The sequence below is a fragment of the Amphiura filiformis genome, chromosome 13 (genome assembly GCF_039555335.1).
Source record: "Amphiura filiformis chromosome 13, Afil_fr2py, whole genome shotgun sequence".
NCBI classification, from domain to species: Eukaryota; Metazoa; Echinodermata; class Ophiuroidea; order Amphilepidida; family Amphiuridae; genus Amphiura; species Amphiura filiformis.
The window spans coordinates 63,715,045-63,732,684 of NC_092640.1; the positions used below are offsets into that span (position 1 = coordinate 63,715,045).

Consider the following 17,640-nt stretch of genomic DNA (forward strand, 5'->3'; position numbering starts at 1 on the left):
TAGAGGCTTATTATACATGTAAAGCTCCGCGCTAGTTCTAGGCACAACGCGTTAACGCAGAACGCAAGCAACAAATCACTTTGAATCGAAGTTACACTATTTTCCATCCGTGAGCGGCACGTCGGTGTGGACAATCTTCGGTTCTCAACTCATTGTCCTCAACTCATGACAGCCTCGATCTAATGGTTGTTTCAAGTAAGTCTACTAAGCGTTAGCATGAACTTAAATAACGCTTCAAACTTTAAGAAGAACTTTTGATGTGCACGTTTTCATAAATCCCGTAGATACAACACCACCCGTTTTCACAAAATCGTGTCCAGTGGAGATCACTGTAACGGTTGGCATGAACCTTTTATGTGAGATTGAACTTGTTAAGGTAATAAAGTCAAAAGGCTGGTGATTTCGCGGTACACAATCTAATTATCTGCGTTCTTTTATTATTAAATAAATTATTTAAAAAGGGACGCATTTGCTGTTATAATAAATCGCCTCGACCCGTAATAGTTTAATAAAAAAAATTAACTTACAATTTAAATGGAAAATATAATAAGAGTTCAAGTACTCGTTTAACTCCTAAATTCATCGTCATTACTTGCATTCTGTCTATTTTTAGGAGTGACTTGCCCCGGCTTGCCATCTCCCTCTAATGGAAGAGTTACACCATCTAGTTGTCTATCAACAAGTTACTATGGCGATAGTTGCGTATTTTCTTGTAACGAGGGGGACTATGTTAGAAGTGGTCCACAAGTTCAAACATGCACAGTTTCTGGAATATGGAGTCAACAAGGAATCACAACATCGTGTGTCTTCAGGGGTATGTATGAGCTACAATGCGTATGCCTTTGGTTGATTTGCCATTAATTTGTCATTTCCTTGTATATACTTATAATCCATAATTTCTGACAAGAGCTGATGTGAATATGTGTAAACGGCATTGTCATAGATGTACTAAAAAGCCTGCTAGTGGTTTAGTCGAAAGCCGTATATTTAAGAAAAAATAAGTAATTTACATAAATCTGTCAATTACATGAATATTGACAGCAAATAGTGTACCGCCAGCATTTCTCGGCTAAAACACGAAAAAAAAACTTGGGGTCTTTAAGCTTGAACAAAATGTAGAGGCTTATTATACATGTAAAGCTCCGCGCTAGTTCTAGGCACAACGCGTTAACGCAGAACGCAAGCAACAAATCACTTTGAATCGAAGTTACACTATTTTCCATCCGTGAGCGGCACGTCGGTGTCGACAATCTTCGGTTCTCAACTCATTGTCCTCAACTCATGACAGCCTCGATCTAATGGTTGTTTCAAGTAAGTCTACTAAGCGTTAGCATGAACTTAAATAACGCTTCAAACTTTAAGAAGAACTTTTGATGTGCACGTTTTCATAAATCCCGTAGATACAACACCACCCGTTTTCACAAAATCGTGTCCAGTGGAGATCACTGTAACGGTTATCACACCGTGTTCAAATCAGGCCGTTGTTACAGTGGACCAACCTGCGGCGACTGACAATTCGGGAGTAGTGACGGTTACCCCTTCAACCTCTGAACCGGAAGTACTCAATGTTGGACGATATGAAAGGAATTTTAGGGCAGAAGATAATGCTGGTAATAGCGCGGAGTGTCGTGTTGTAATAATTGTTCAAGGTAAGAATATAAAGCTGTCACAACACGATGACATATATTAGTGTTGGCTCATGTATGTGATATAAATGAACTTCCGTTTTTCATATTTATCATGGAACTTTATTCAGTGAGCGTTGTCTAGCTTAACAATAGACGTCTATAGACGACACTACGTCGTGCGGATGTGCCAATTATTTTGATAGGGTGGATAATCCACTAATTTAGTGTCAAATTACGGTACTAAAAATACTGTGTATGCTCAAATTTGTCTCAAAATATATGTTTTCTTAAGACTACTAAATAAAAAGGAATAAATGATAGGAATTTCTGTTTTACTATCCTCTATCGTGTGATAGAGGATAGGCAGGTTCAATAGTATATCATAGTTGCGCATGCATCCTACTCAAAATATTGGGCCTGCATTTCCCTTATCACGATCAATATCATCATCCTTTGGCTTTGGAGCAAGCGACAAGAATGTTTCTCCATGCACAGCCATCTTTGGCAAGTGCCACTATCTGCTCTGCCTAAAACATGTTTATCACGATAGATATATAGTTAAAACACGAATAAATACCGTTTATTTTCTAATTAATCATTGGTACCTGATTTAGACACTGCTTTGAACATAATAATCATGTGATAGTGTACATGATAATCGCTTGTTCCGAAGTTAATTGGTGATTTGGTATTAACAATACAAAGAAAAAACATTAATATTACTATTTTTGACCCTGTAAATATACTTATAATGGATGGTTCTCCCTTGTTACCAATGAATATAATAGGCGTTAGCCTGATGCGAACTTCTTGCGAGGTCTATTCCCAGCTACATCTTTTCCCCATTTGATTTGAATGGAGAGAAGGAAACGCATTCATTTTCCTCTACCGGGAATTGAATGGGGGTCCTTTACACTAAATTCAAAGGCTTTAGCCACAGTATCACGCTGCACAAACTGAAAAAAATGTAATGACCCATATATATCATTATATAAATTATATTTTATATAAATTATGGCATTTGATTACAAAAATGTATTGTTACCGTTATTTTGTCAGGAATCTATTGTAGTGCACCTCCACAAATCGCTGCATCTGGCTACATTGCTTCTACCAGTTGTTTGCATACGTTTGGTTCCGTTGCTACGTACCAATGTTACCCTGGATACCGATTAGTAGGAGATGACGAAGTCCAATGTGGGATGGATGGAAGTTGGAATGGAATTGTCCCTATTTGTCAAGGTATGTATACAATGTGGCCTGTGTGAAACTCAACGATTATCTGTGTGCAGATTCTTGAGGGGTTTAGCATAGCATACTAAATCACTAAGGTTCGTTTAAGTACACTAAATCACTATCGTTTTAGTACTATTTTGCTGTTTACAATATTTTTTGAGGACTGAATCAGATATTTTTCTTTTTGAAAAGACAACTTATAATATTTGGGCTCAGACTAAAATAATTATATTTATAACGTGACATGGCTTAATTGTCAACGTTTCAGCTGGTCAAATGGGGAATCATCAACATTAGAATGTTTCTGCAAATATTGTGCTACAGCTACTATTTCTTTTCAACAATATCAGAGTAATTTCACACTAAAACATTTTGCCTATTAAAGCCTTTGCATCGGTGCTTGAGATTGGAATTCCAGTTTCCGTTCTCACGAAGTAAGGGCTAAGAGTTTGTACAATTGTGTTTGGGAGTGGCCTTCTCTCCTTTCTCATATTCCTTGCTATTTTCTTCCATTTCTTACTTTGTTTATCAAAGCTATATTACTAGGCCAGCATGCATTTTATTAGCCTACACTGGCTATCAAGGCTTGTGCTTATTTTTAGTACATGAGCTTGGAATGGTACATGGATTTCCCATGGATTAGCATGTGTCCCTCACGGACCAACCTGGGTAAACAAACAATAAACAAATAATAATTAATTAATCTTAAAATCATCAACAGCGACAGCCATGTGACAGGTGTATTTATTATTCTGTAACATCCATTTGAGCCTTTTCTGGAAATCTCTGCTTGTTTTTGTTCTCAATCTCCAGAGGTACGTTGTGATACTTTGATCATCCCGCCAAATGGTAATGCGTCTCCTTTCACCTGCACTGGTGGCAGTGTTTCTACCGGTACGCAGTGTTCTCTATGGTGCGACACAGGCTTTGTGCTTAACGGAGCTGATGCGTTGGTGACGTGCAGAGCTAATGGTACTTGGAGCAATGATTTGACAAATGCAGCTTGTAATGGTTAGCATTGTAATTCTAGTACATCTTGTTTTTGTATTAATAGGGCTGTTATAGCAGATTAACACCCACCCGCATGTAATACCTTCCAAACAATATTCAAGCAAAATTTACTCATTTACCTGTTTATTTCAAAAAGCATCAAATCTTGTCAAAGCTTCGTCATTTCTATGTGAGATACCTCCTTTCTGAAGCTTTTTAGGTCCAAATCAAATCAAGTATTGTGTACAGTAATACAAATAAAATAAATAATAATAATAATAATAATAATAATAATAATAATAATGATAATGATAATAGTAATAATAATGATAATAATAACACTAATATTAAATAATAATAATAATAATAATAACAATAATAAGCATAACAATAATAATAATAATAATAATAATAATAATAGTAATAATAATAGTAATAATAATAATAATAATAATAATAATAATAATAATAATAATAATAATAATAATAATAATAATAATAATAGTAATAATAATAATAATAATAATAATAATAATAGTAATAATAATAATAATAATAATAGTAATAATAATAATAATAATAATAATAATAATAACAATAACAATAATAATAATAATAGTAATAATAATAATAATAATAATAATAATAATAATAATAATAATAATAATAATAGTAATAATAATAATAATAATAAGTAATAATAATAATAGTAATAATAATAATAATAATAATAATAATAATAATAATAGTAATAATAATAATAATAATAATAATAATAATAATAATATAATAGTAATAATAATAGTAATAATAATAATAATAATAGTAATAATAATAATAATAATAATAATAATAATAATAATAATAATAATAATAATAATAATAATAATAATAATAATAATAATACAAAGCAAGTGCTATTCTTTTGATGGCCTGCTGTCACCAAAGCAAAAGGTAACGGAATATCTGAGCAATTTAGATGAATGTCATAATTTAGCCATTTAATTCAAATCTACAAAGTATTACCTATCGTACGTGAACCATCTAATCCTCTTCACTTTAATTTCCAGATGTCCGTGCACCAATAATCACTAACTGCCCAAGTAGTTTCGCGGTCAACTTACCTCCTTCATCAGCCAGTGTTGTCGTAACGTGGAGTATTCCAACCGCTACTAGCGGGGGACAACCAATTGCAGTGGCAAACACTGCCAATGTCACTCCACCTACTACGTTGGGACCTGGAAGTCATCTTGTGGAATATGTGGCTAGGGACAGTGAGAGTCGGGAAAGCTTCTGCAGGTTCACTATCGAAGTAAATGGTAAGCCATACAAATTTCTGTAAATACGAACTAGATCACTAACAATAAAAGAAGATATATTTAGGTATTTTTTTCAAAGACTTCGGTGATTCATATATCAAGCGCCGAAGGTACGAGTTTCATACTGAGATAATTCAAACTGGATCAAAGAATTTCGTGATCCATAGATGAAGCACCGAAGGAATGAGTTTCATATTGAGATAATTTAAAACTGGAAATCAAGGCGTTTTTTGAGAAGTTTGTTCAATAAGGATGTCACAACATAACAACACAGAATGTATAAAATGTATACATACAATATATACCGTTATTATGATCATACGCGTTTATGATTAATTTTGAAATAATTATATCTACAGACATTGAATCGCCCGTAGTTACGTCATGTCCACCGGAACCAATCATCGTTCAAACAACTCGAATTCCACTAGTATTGGAGTGGACGGAACCAGCGTTTGCCGATAACGTTGATGTCATCGAGGTATATCAGGACGGAACGCCAGGCAAGAAAGTGTATTCATGGGGCAGAGTGTCGATACGATATGCTGCATATGATGCAGCTGGTAATACGGCGGAATGTATAGTTATCATTCATGTTATTCAATGTAAGTTTCATTTGTGGGGGACACATATTTTGGTAAATGCGCGCGCATGAGATTGATGTTTTGGTTATAGTAGAGGAAAACCTCAAAGTGTGTGTTTAATAGATTTAGTGACGTAGGGGGTGCCTAAGGAGGGCGTGCTCTCTCGGAAGGTGAAGAATATGAAGCCCCATTTGAAGACAATTGAGGACATTTGGCGGTGCACATTTTTACACTATTGTTGGTTGTAAACCTACAAGTGTGGGTCTAATATACTTACGCGACGCGTAGGGGGTCTGATGGGATGTGTCCCACTGAGAAGTTTGAAATGTTTTCAAAATGACGCCAACTATTGTTAGTTATAAATATATATAGTACGACATACATCGAAGTGTGTTATCCGTGCTTGCTCTATTTAATTTAATATTATAGAAACGTGGGGGGGGGGGGGCATTTCCCCCTGGGATTTACTCCCTTCCGAATTGGCTGACGATTAAACCTACAACGGGGAAGTGTAGAAAGTAACATAATTATTTTGTCTGTTCATATGGTAGTCAATGTATTTCTTTCACCATTTATTAATAATGTATTCCACGAGAGTACTGTATGTTAAAGCCATAATGTATGAACTTATAATATTAAATTGGTTAATTTTTTCAAAGCTGATTTTTTTGCATATTTGTAATGTTTACACATGTCCCAACTTGCACCTAAATGGAATCGGCCAAATTTGTTGTCTTTGTAGGTCAACAGAGCAAAGTTCGACAAATTGTCATAATTTAAAAATTATATTAATAATGTCCTCCCATAGAACTGCATGTTAAATGGCCAAAATAACCAGTGGGGGTTCTTTCACTTTACCATGTTATTTCAACTTAAAATTGACATCAACCCTTCCCGTCAGTTAATACTTATATTATTTCAACATTTTGAATAAAGAATAAGAAAATTAAAATTTAACGGAAATCGTACATTAAGGCTTTAAATGTAATTATAACTGTTATTATTTCATCCGTATCAGCAGCATCATGCCCGCCATTACAGCCTCCCGTTAATGGAGCACTTGATTGCCAAGATTCAACTTGCACGGCGCAATGTAATGAAGGTTTTGTGTTTACCAATCGGAACCGGCCCCGAGGAGCCTATGTGTGTTTACCTAGTGGAATGTGGAACCATGCTACCCCAGAGAACCCTACTCCAGAATTACCAGCTTGTGTAGAAAGTAAGCTTTGGTAGAGTGTATACTTAGGGCACGGTGGCTCAGTGGTTACCTCGCTTGCCTCACCCCACCCAGGTGCAATGGGAAGCTGTTATGGGTTGTCACAGTCGTTGTACTGATGAACCCTGCGCCAATTGTAGGCTGCAAACGTGGTTCCGACATATTCTAATGACGGCGGAATAAATGTAAAGCGCTTTGAGGCTTTTTACGGCATAAAGCGCTAGATATATAAATATCGATTTTTTTTTTATTCCAATTAACGCAAGCCCATACTAAATCTTGACACTCGCGTTGTAGCAAATAAAAAGAGCTTTAAAATGATTATGATATTCCTTAATGCATTTGGCAAAAAAGTTTTTAAACTTGTGTGTTTGTCAAGATAATGCATGTATCAGATAAATGTGCCAATTGTAATGTTGTGCCACAGTAGCATAAACCGTAACCTTAATTTACAGTAACCACAAACCTAAAACCCACGAAAGCAAGCTCTGATTTTATTTTACTTTCAAATGCACATTCAAATCTGATCTTATTATACGTATACTTGTATATTTTTGAACAAAAGTGTGATACTATCACACAAATTTTATGTAAATAATGTTTTGTATAAAATGACCAAATAAATTGTTTAGATAATACTGTGGTTTTTTCCTTTTTATAATTATCTTTTATATTATAAAAGACACACTTGAAAACTCATTGATATTGTCAAGAGAGGACATGGTTCTTCTACAAGGAGCTATATGCAACCCGGAAGTAGAACAGCAAACTACCTCAGTGATCTCCACCATTTTGGACAACAGCAGTTTTATGGTGAATATAAAAAAGTGTATTCAAGGTGCAGCTCTAGATTCAAGACCATTGTCATTCTAGTGAAATCTACCTTGTTACAATTGTGTATGTTTTTTTGGCGAAGGCCGGAGACACCTTTGTACTCTACGTTCTGGAATTTAAATTTAGAAGCAAATATAGCATTTGGCACTTTGAGAGTACATACCGCTTTGCTTCAAATTCATCTGTACAGACTGAAATCCTGTGCATTTTTAGCACTGCAAAATACCACAATAACGCCATATTTTCCAAAAAAAACCTTACAGCAGGTCTCTGAATTCATTTACAGACAAGACTGTGAATTCATTCACAGATATGTCTGTGAATTCATTCACAGACAGGTCTGTGAATTCATTCACAGACAGGACTGTAAATTCATTTACAGACAGGACTGTGAATTCATTCACAGACAGGTCTGTGAATTCATTCACAGACAGGACTGTAAATTCATTTACAGACAGGACTGTGAATTCATTCACAGACAGGTCTGTAAATTCATTCACAGACAGGACTGTGAATTCATTTATAGACAGATCTGGATATTCATTTACAGACAGGTCTGTGAATTCATTCATAGACAGGTTTGTGAATTCATTCACAGACATGTCTGGGTATTCATTTACAGACAGGACTGTGAATTCATTCACAGACAGGTCTGGATATTCATTTACAGACAGGTCTGTGAATTCATTCATAGACAGGTTTGTGAATTCATTCACAGACATGTCTGGGTATTCATTTACAGACAGGACTGTGAATTCATTCACAGACAGGTCTGTAAATTCATTTGCAGACAGGACTGTGTATTCATTCACAGACAGGACTGTGAATTCATTCACAGACAGGACTGTGAATTCATTTATAGACAGATTTTGATATTCATTTACAGACAGGTCTGTGAATTCATTCATAGACAGGTTTGTGAATTCATTCACAGACATGTCTGGGTATTCATTTACAGACAGGACTGTGAATTCATTCACAGACAGGTCTGGATATTCATTTACAGACAGGTCTGTGAATTCATTCATAGACAGGTTTGTGAATTCATTCACAGACATGTCTGGGTATTCATTTACAGACAGGACTGTGAATTCATTCACAGACAGGTCTGTAAATTCATTTGCAGACAGGACTGTGAATTCATTCACAGACAGGACTGTGAATTCATTCACAGACAGGACTGTGAATTCATTTATAGACAGATTTTGATATTCATTTACAGACAGGTCTGTGAATTCATTCATAGACAGGTTTGTGAATTCATTCACAGACATGTCTGGGTATTCATTTACAGACAGGACTGTGAATTCATTCACAGACAGATCTGGATATTCATTTACAGACAGGTCGGTGAATTCATTCATAGACAAGTTTGTGAATTCATTCACAGACATGTCTGGGTATTCATTTACAGACAGGACTGTGAATTCATTCACAGACAGGTCTGGGTATTCATTTACAAACAGGACTGAATTCATTCACAGACAGGTCTGTAAATTCATTTACAGACAGGTCTGTGGATTCATTTACAGACAGGTCTGGATATTCATTTACAGACAGGTCTGTGAATTCATTCACAGACAGGTCTGGGTAATCATTTACAGACAGGTCTGTGAATTCATTCACAGACAGGACTGTGAATTCATTTACAGACAGATCTGGATATTCGTTTACAGACAGGTCTGTGAATTCATTCATAGACAGGTCTGTGAATTCATTCACAGACAGGTCTGGGTATTCATTTACAGACATGTTTGTGAATTCATTCACAGACAGGTCTGCGAATTCAGTCTGCGAACCTTTCCCGGCAGAAATATATAAGTAAAGAAATGTCAATGTTAATTTTACTCCATTCACGCTAACATGAGGTTTGGACCAATCATTTTTAATTTGATAAAAATATACTGGCAAAAATTTACTTTTAAACCACCCGGTTTTAATACGTTCATTGTATTGTCTACAATGGGAAAAGTTTACTGATAAAACCGGTGTTAATAGCTGCATTGTATTTCTACTTTACAGACTACCTGTTACGGCAACTCTGATAACAATTGTGGTATTGGTAACATAAATACAGATTGTAATTCTGCAGAAGGACGTCGTCGCAAGAAAAGACAAATGCAGGATATCGTTGTTCACTATGAACTTACTGGGACCAGGTTGGTAAAAGGCGGCCAGTATGTTAACAGACATATAATAAAAACCAGCTTAAGGTTGTTTGATAGAATGTAAAATTGTGTCATTTATAAGTAAAATTGAACAATGATGGCGCTATTCCTAAATCGTTTTTGCATCTTTACAAGGGGTAGACACTTGAATAATGGTAGTATAACGTCAGAAAAATACTAACAAATTGCAAAGAAAGATTGTTATCATGAAAAATACAATTTGGCCCAATTACCCTCCAATTGCAAACATACTAAGTTTTGATTTTTATTGCCAGTTAGAACAAATAAAGGATTAGGATTTAGCTATGTTTCAATTGGCAAAACATGGTAATATTTGTTTATCCAAAACAATTAGTACTGTATTTTTTTTTTTGGAATAGGGAGTAAGGTAGGTAGTGCGCGTTTTATTCAGAATTATTCCAACGAAATATATCAATTTCAGAACAAAATGTTAGTCAGTACGTAACTAAGTAAGTAACATACATTAATATAGGCTGATACATTTCATGGTTCAGCAAAATTCTTATGTGTACACTTATTACTTTAAAATACTAGAAATGACTCGACTGATACTGCGGCTTTAGAACAAGCAATGGCAATCCCCGCTTCCGATCTTATATCTGCTGCCAGTATCGTTGTTAATGTGAATGGGCAAGATGTGACGCTTAATGTTGTCGAGACTGAGACTGGTCTGGTAAAAGCAACTTGTGAACCAGGACAGGAACTTACTGGAATGTTTTGTGGTAAGTCAATAACTAACCAAATAGTGTAAGGCATCAATACATACAGATATAGCTGCTGAACAAAAACAAGATATTGTGACGTTCAGGTATTTTTACATATAATGCCGTTTTCTGTTGGATTTTGGCTGAAGGTTTAAAGTTATTCTGGACAATTATTCTTGCATAAGCATGCAAGCCTACTCTTTAAATTCCTTAGATCAAAAATTGAAGTCGGGGATATGGACCCTCGTCGGCCCAGAAATAAGCACTGTAATATTTCGCGAACTATACCGAAATTAAGGCGAACCATAGTTTTCATTTGGTTTGTCTTTTTAAAGTTATATTACAATAATAATGAACAACTATTTTACAGGGTACGTGATACCTCAAGAATCCTTCTGTTAAAAAAGTTTCATCACACCTTTCAAAGGCGTCGAAAGAAATCCAAATGGACCCATAGCTTGCATGGCAATGACTTGTATTATTACATGATAATATCCTTATCGGGATTTTTATAGAATGCTAAGTTGACATCAGTTTTGTGTATCAATGCTTTACAGTTTACTGTCCTGTTGGCTCAAGCTTTGATTTGACCACGTCGGGATGCAGTCCTTGTGAAGTCGGCACATACCAAGACAAAAAAGGGCAACTGATTTGCAAACCATGTCCAGATGGAACAACTACAGCTGGAACAGGGTCATATAGTAACAACCAATGTGAAGGTAATAGCGTGCTCTATATAATCTTGTGCAATAATTGAAATATAATTTATGTCTTACAATTACTATGTTATTTGGATCTTTGAATGAGCCACATCTTTGTTACATTTACCACTATTTACCGCTCTAAAACGATAAATCTTTCTTTTTCTATTTTAGAATCATGCACACTCGGTGAATATTCATATATTGGGCTGACACCCTGTCAGCTCTGTCCACGTGGCACTTTTCAACCTAAAACAGGACAGAGAGGATGTGAACCTTGTGCACAAGGATATAGCACAATCAGAAGTGGATCAACGTCGTATGAACAATGCCGTGGTATGGATGGCGCTTGTTTTGTTTTTTGAGTAATAAATGTATTGAATTAACATTCATAAAGTAAATCTAACCCGAAACATGAAAACCTACGATGCATACAGTATAACAAATAATTTCTTCCTTTTTGTGTACTTTGTCAGTTGTATATACCAACGGGCCTGACGTTCGATTTCTGTAACTCTATTCAAAAAATCATAAGTTAAAAATACGTCAAATTCCTTGTCCCCTGAGTTAGGGGTGGACTACTTTTCTGTTTTATGATATTGCTAACTTTTACTAGTCAGCGCCTTTTAAAGTATTAGTGTATGTGTCTTTTGTTCAACAGCCATCGGAAGCTTTACTCCCATCTTCTCGACACCACTGTATACAACTGCAGGTATTTAATTATTCATTGTTGTATTGAAATTATTTATATTATCAACTTTTATAAATAGTACTTCCTGTGTAAGGCAAGTCAATTTTGAAACCAAAATCCAAGTTTTCATGCAACAGGTGATTAAATTTTAATTGGAACTGCATATAAAGATACTCTTTTTCGTCGGGTCAAATTTACTACTGCGATTAGTTGTAGTAAAATTCGATGTTTGCTCCTTGTTGAGCTAAAGATGAACTTAATCTGTGGACATTTTGTGTAATCAACACAATCATGTTACTCGGCGACATTTTACTATTTCAATTTGGTGTGTAACGTGCGTATGTGTCCTCTTCATAAGTGTACGCCTGTGTTTTTAAATAAAATACGGCTAATTAACACGTGTTCTATGCCGTTTGCGGTAGAGACCACTAAGCTTTGTATTTGCTAGCTTATTTAATATTATTTTCAAACCTTACCTCTATAAAGAACCTGCGACCAAGTCATCTGAAGTAGGTGATGAAATACCTCTGACTGCAATCGTAGTAGGTGCTGTTGCTGTCCTAACTTTGGTTCTTATCGTTGTGGGCGTGGCATGTTGTACCTGCAAGCGAAAACGATTCAAGTAAGTTTATCATGTTATTAGATAGTTTACGATTTCCAAACGCCGTCATCGTACGCCAGCCTATCATGGACTAAGTATATAGAGCACGTAGTGCGATGGATTTGAAACTCCGTTCGTCGACGTGAGGACAGCGACGTCACACTTGGAACATGTGGACGTAGGTGGCAGCAGCATTTTTCTTTAATTAGCATATTCATGAATCGTCATGTTAACATAAGTCTCCACAGCACTACGCATATTTTTAGGTAGCTTTTAGTACTATCGTGGTGGCAGCAGCATTTTTCTTTACTTTTCCAATATGGCCCCGCCCGTGAATCAATTTGGCGACGCCATCGGACGCCATGTCAGCGCAGAGTAATACACAGGGGAAGCCGACGCTGTCGCCACCTTTTTGTATTGCGCTAGTATATGAGTTACAACGGCCTGAGTCTATCTATTCAAAATTACTCTCCTGTGACGGAGCGAGGTCGACTATTTTGCCAGTAAGAAGATTCTGTACCTACGAAATGTACGCGCGGACAACGTAGAAAATGCACACAATGTGTCCGTTTTATAATATATTACAGATATTCAAGGAGATTGAACATACGGAGAAAAGTATTAATAGAATCCATTTTATTTGTAAGAAATTATTATAACATTAAAGTAGCAGTGAGATGTGAAAATTCATACGTGCGGATTGCCCGTTGAAATGCGTGCGTGCAAGATCGGTCGTAGAATTAGAATAAAGAGTTTACGATTTGCATCTTTGGTATAAACACACGGATGACGTTGAAATTGACAGTCTTGAGCTGCATGACGTGGTTCATGCAATGCGACTAATTTTCCCCTCGCAAAAGTATCATAATAAAGATATAAAGTCATGATTTATTCATGTAGCGGTCCTTTATCTACCGAAATATTTGTTTTTGACAATCACAGTATTCGGGAAGCACTGAAATACAATTAATTGTAAGCGGCATGGTAGTCCTGGTTATGGTCAATTTAAAAGCATGCCGATCTAAAGTCTAATAGACATAAACCCCAGGCATAAGCACTAAGACTGTTAAATATCTTGTTCAACTGTGGCCAGCGCAAGTGTTGGTCACGGTCCCAGACGGCTTGTGACATGTACTCCTTCGTCACAAAGGAGCTAAATCCAGCATGGAACCAAGAATATCGACTGTGCGCACGTACGAACGTTCGTATGGAGCATCGCAATCTCTCTATTAATCATTTCCTTTCCAAACGGACAATATGATTTGTTTGTTTGTTGAGGAGATTTTGAGTATCAAATAAGTATCAAAGGATATATTGTATTTTAGACGTAACTGCTTGTACATGTAATTATCAATTGTAAAAAAGGTTGATATGAACGAGCCAAATAATCGATTCCTAATACTCATGGAATACTTAGCATTTTCATTTCAAATTTGTGTTTTCTATTTTTTTTTTTTTTTTTTTTTCGAAAGAATGGGCTCCAAATCTGACCGTAGTGAGCTTGAGCTATATGATGTACCCCCAGATGCGCATCAGGCATATCAAGGTAAATACTGACATTATTTTATATAGCGCCTTTCACATGTATCAAAGCACTTTACATTTATTCCGCTGTCATTAGAATATGTCAGCTGCCATGCAATGCCCAAGACATGCTCATACCTTTGAAGTAAAGCGCTTTGCCCAAGTGCACAACACGATGTCACTGACGGTGCTCGAACTTGCAACCCTCCGATTGTGAGGTAGAGCCTGTACCGCTGTGCCACCGTACCGCTGTGGTATGCATGATATGACCCCTGATGAGTTTCAAACAGGTCAATGAATAATGTATATGTTTTCAAAGACACAATCGCACGACATATTTTAAACTTCGTGTATAAGTATATCATTCATGAGTTATTAAATTGCAGGCTTTTAAATAAAGTGTGTGTATTGCACATATTTATGGATACGTCTAGTTTCACCATCAATGGACACGCATGAATCGTGGACGTCAACGGTTTATAACACCCGTTTGCAGAGGACACCAAACAACTTTGTGTTTCCCCAGTAAATACTTCCACATTACAGATGCATTGTCAAGTCCACGGTGTGTAAAAAACTTGTGTATAAAATTCCACAGTCACGCGATGCTACACCGATTGATTGGCAAATGAGATGCTGATGTGATGATGACGTAATTCAATTAGCCAATCAGAACCCGATTTCATGTGAACGCCATAAGCTGCACCAAATCGAAAAATGCGAAAGATCTTTGCAAATAACTGAATAGTTAATATTTTTTCTGTTCACTAAACAAACAAATACCTGTTTATATTTCAGGGCAGGAAAACCAAGAACATATGAATAACAGATTTGCTGCACATGAAGAACCAGACCATTTCAGATTTGGTGCGATGAATAATGTGTTATAGTTATGGAAGACATGTTTCTGATGAAGAAAAAGACACAATGCAGGATTATTAAAAGGATTAAAGACTATAATAGCCGGGAGTGAATTAATCAAAATTGTCCAAAGTCGTATCTTAATTTATGACAAAAAACTAAGTTTATGATAATATGTGTATAATTAAAAACAGGGAAAATATGACACAACATCCAATGGGGGAGTAACATAAGACATATAAACAAAGTTAAAAATATATGTGTATAGTTATTATCTTAAAGCCTTTAATGTACGATTTCCGTCAAATTTTGATTTTGTTTTTCTTTATTTAAAATGTTGAAATAATATTAGTAATAACTGACGAGAAGGGTTGCTGTCCATTTTAGGTTGAAATAACAAGGTAAAGTGAAAGAAACCCCACTGGTTATTTTGGCCATTTAATAGGCAGTTCTATGACCTACAAAGACAACAAATTTGGCCGATTCCATTTAAGTGCAAGTTAGGACATGTGTAAACATTACAAATATGCAACAAATCAGGTTTGAACAAAATTAACCAATTTCATATTATAAGATCGTACATTATGGGAGGATTTCCGACGGTCAAATAATTGCTACTTCACCCAAATATGTCTATTATACATACATTTGCCGTAAGTATCCTTTTACAGGTTTAGCTGTAAAATGTAGCAATGAGGAGCGTTTTACTCAGATTATACAATGCGTCGTTTCAAGTTTTTCGTATTGCATGCTGTGCTGTGCAATATTAAGCTCCGAAAAAGATAAAATTATGAGGAATACGGCTAGCTCTCAGGAGGAACAGTTAACAGGTCAAACATGTCAAAGGGGGATCACGCAAAAGGGGATCACGCAGAATGTCGAAATTATTTAATTTAAACATTGGGTTGACAAGAGGGGATCTGTTGAATCTATCCTCAACATAACCACTTTGTTGTCGGAATATAAGCACCCGAACATAAAATCAAGAAAAAAGTTGATGACTAACTTTAACCTAAGGTCGAAATCATTATTTTTTCAGGACAACGAGCCAGGACAAGTGAACTTGTATAAAATATTTTAACAATTTTGCACAGTATACCTCAAATAAAAGGAGTGCAACTATTGATTATGTACCTTTATTTTATAGGTTTCAAATTTCATATCTTGGTTATTTCAATTCAAGAAAACATTATTGTACCTCACATTGATTTTTTAAATCGACCCTTATTTTGGCTATTACTATCACATTCTATTACCTCCACGACCCATTATTCAAAATCGCGCACTGTGATTTGTTGAAACGCGTCACGTGAGAGCCCATTATTCTGCAATAATGGGTCAAGCGCCGTAACACATTCTACGCACAGCATTACGCTTGGTTACGCGTGCAATATTTCCGCGATACGCGCTGTTAAATTGCACTATTTTTGTGGTAATAAATTTAGAATAGAAATAAAGGGTGCAGCATTATCCTTTACACGCAAATAATGTGTCCTCGGCAGTAAAACGTTTAAATAATGGGTTCGGCTGCGCCTCACCCATTATTTACGTTTTACGGCCTCGACACATTATTTGGGTGTAAAGGATAATGCATTACCCTTTATTTCTTAAATCATGTATACGAAGATCGTAATTAAATTGAATTCTAGAGTCACTGGTTCGAATCTTATCGAGCAATCATCAATTGACGCTGTCCAGGTTCGAAACCAAGTTGCTCGTCTTTTGATCACAACTGGAACGACATTCTTCTTGTGTTAAAAAAAAGCGCAGTGATTTATAGTGCGCTACGCACAGGCACAACGCCTAGACGTTGATCCACAAGCCTCAGCACACTTTACAGGTTGTCGCTGACCACTATGGTCCCACATCATTACATAAACCATTAAACAACAATTCAGGGACTTTGCTGCTTCAAGAGCGCACACCCTAGACATACCACAAATAACCATCGCAACCAGGATCAGCTCCCCGAGTTTCGTACGGGTTACAACGAAACAAATTAGCAGTGAGTTCCTTGTCCAGGGGAATTTCAAGCTAACTGAATTTTTTCCACGAGAGCATACTAGGCACCACCAGGGTTCGAACCCGCAACCTCTCGCACCATAGTCGAACGCCTTATTGATTGAGCTAACTTCACTGTTACCTACCGTATTTCTTTTTAAGAATTAACGGGGTTATTTTGAGCTCTTCAGACAACCAAATCGGTATCAAGATAACAGGATTTCAATCCTGGGCACTATCCTGGTTTGCAAGATTCTTAACTACCATTAACTCGACCATAAACCAGCTTATCTACAATGTGACTAACTGACGTTATCGACAAGCATTTCAAAAATGCTTTTAAAACATATTATTACCAAAAGTCTTGTTTAAAATAATCGGTAGGGTTGAAATGTCCAAATTACTCACACACAAAATAATTCGGATCTCAAAACGAAAACTTTCGTTGAGGAATTTACAAAGGGCAATTAGAAGTTATAAAACGTAAATTTTACTGCAAAACGTTTAAACATAATGTTATTAAAGGTTGACAAAATATTTTGCAAAAATGTTTGCCCAAAA

General features: G+C 35.9%; 1 protein-coding gene across 1 annotated transcript; it reads left to right on the forward strand.

Annotated features, from left to right (window-relative positions):
- The first annotated feature begins 343 nt into the window (after positions 1-343).
- LOC140167829 (sushi, von Willebrand factor type A, EGF and pentraxin domain-containing protein 1-like) lies at positions 344-16,507 on the forward strand. Its single transcript, XM_072191121.1, has 17 exons — positions 344-392; positions 614-814; positions 1,401-1,649; positions 2,688-2,870; positions 3,678-3,875; positions 4,925-5,173; positions 5,533-5,778; positions 6,776-6,976; positions 7,656-7,786; positions 9,830-9,966; positions 10,531-10,718; positions 11,258-11,419; positions 11,576-11,737; positions 12,063-12,113; positions 12,579-12,714; positions 14,166-14,239; positions 15,016-16,507. The coding sequence occupies exons 1-17, from the start codon at positions 344-346 to the stop codon at positions 15,105-15,107; spliced, it is 2,709 nt and encodes a 902-aa protein (XP_072047222.1). The 3' UTR covers positions 15,108-16,507.
- The last annotated feature ends 1,133 nt before the right edge of the window (positions 16,508-17,640 follow it).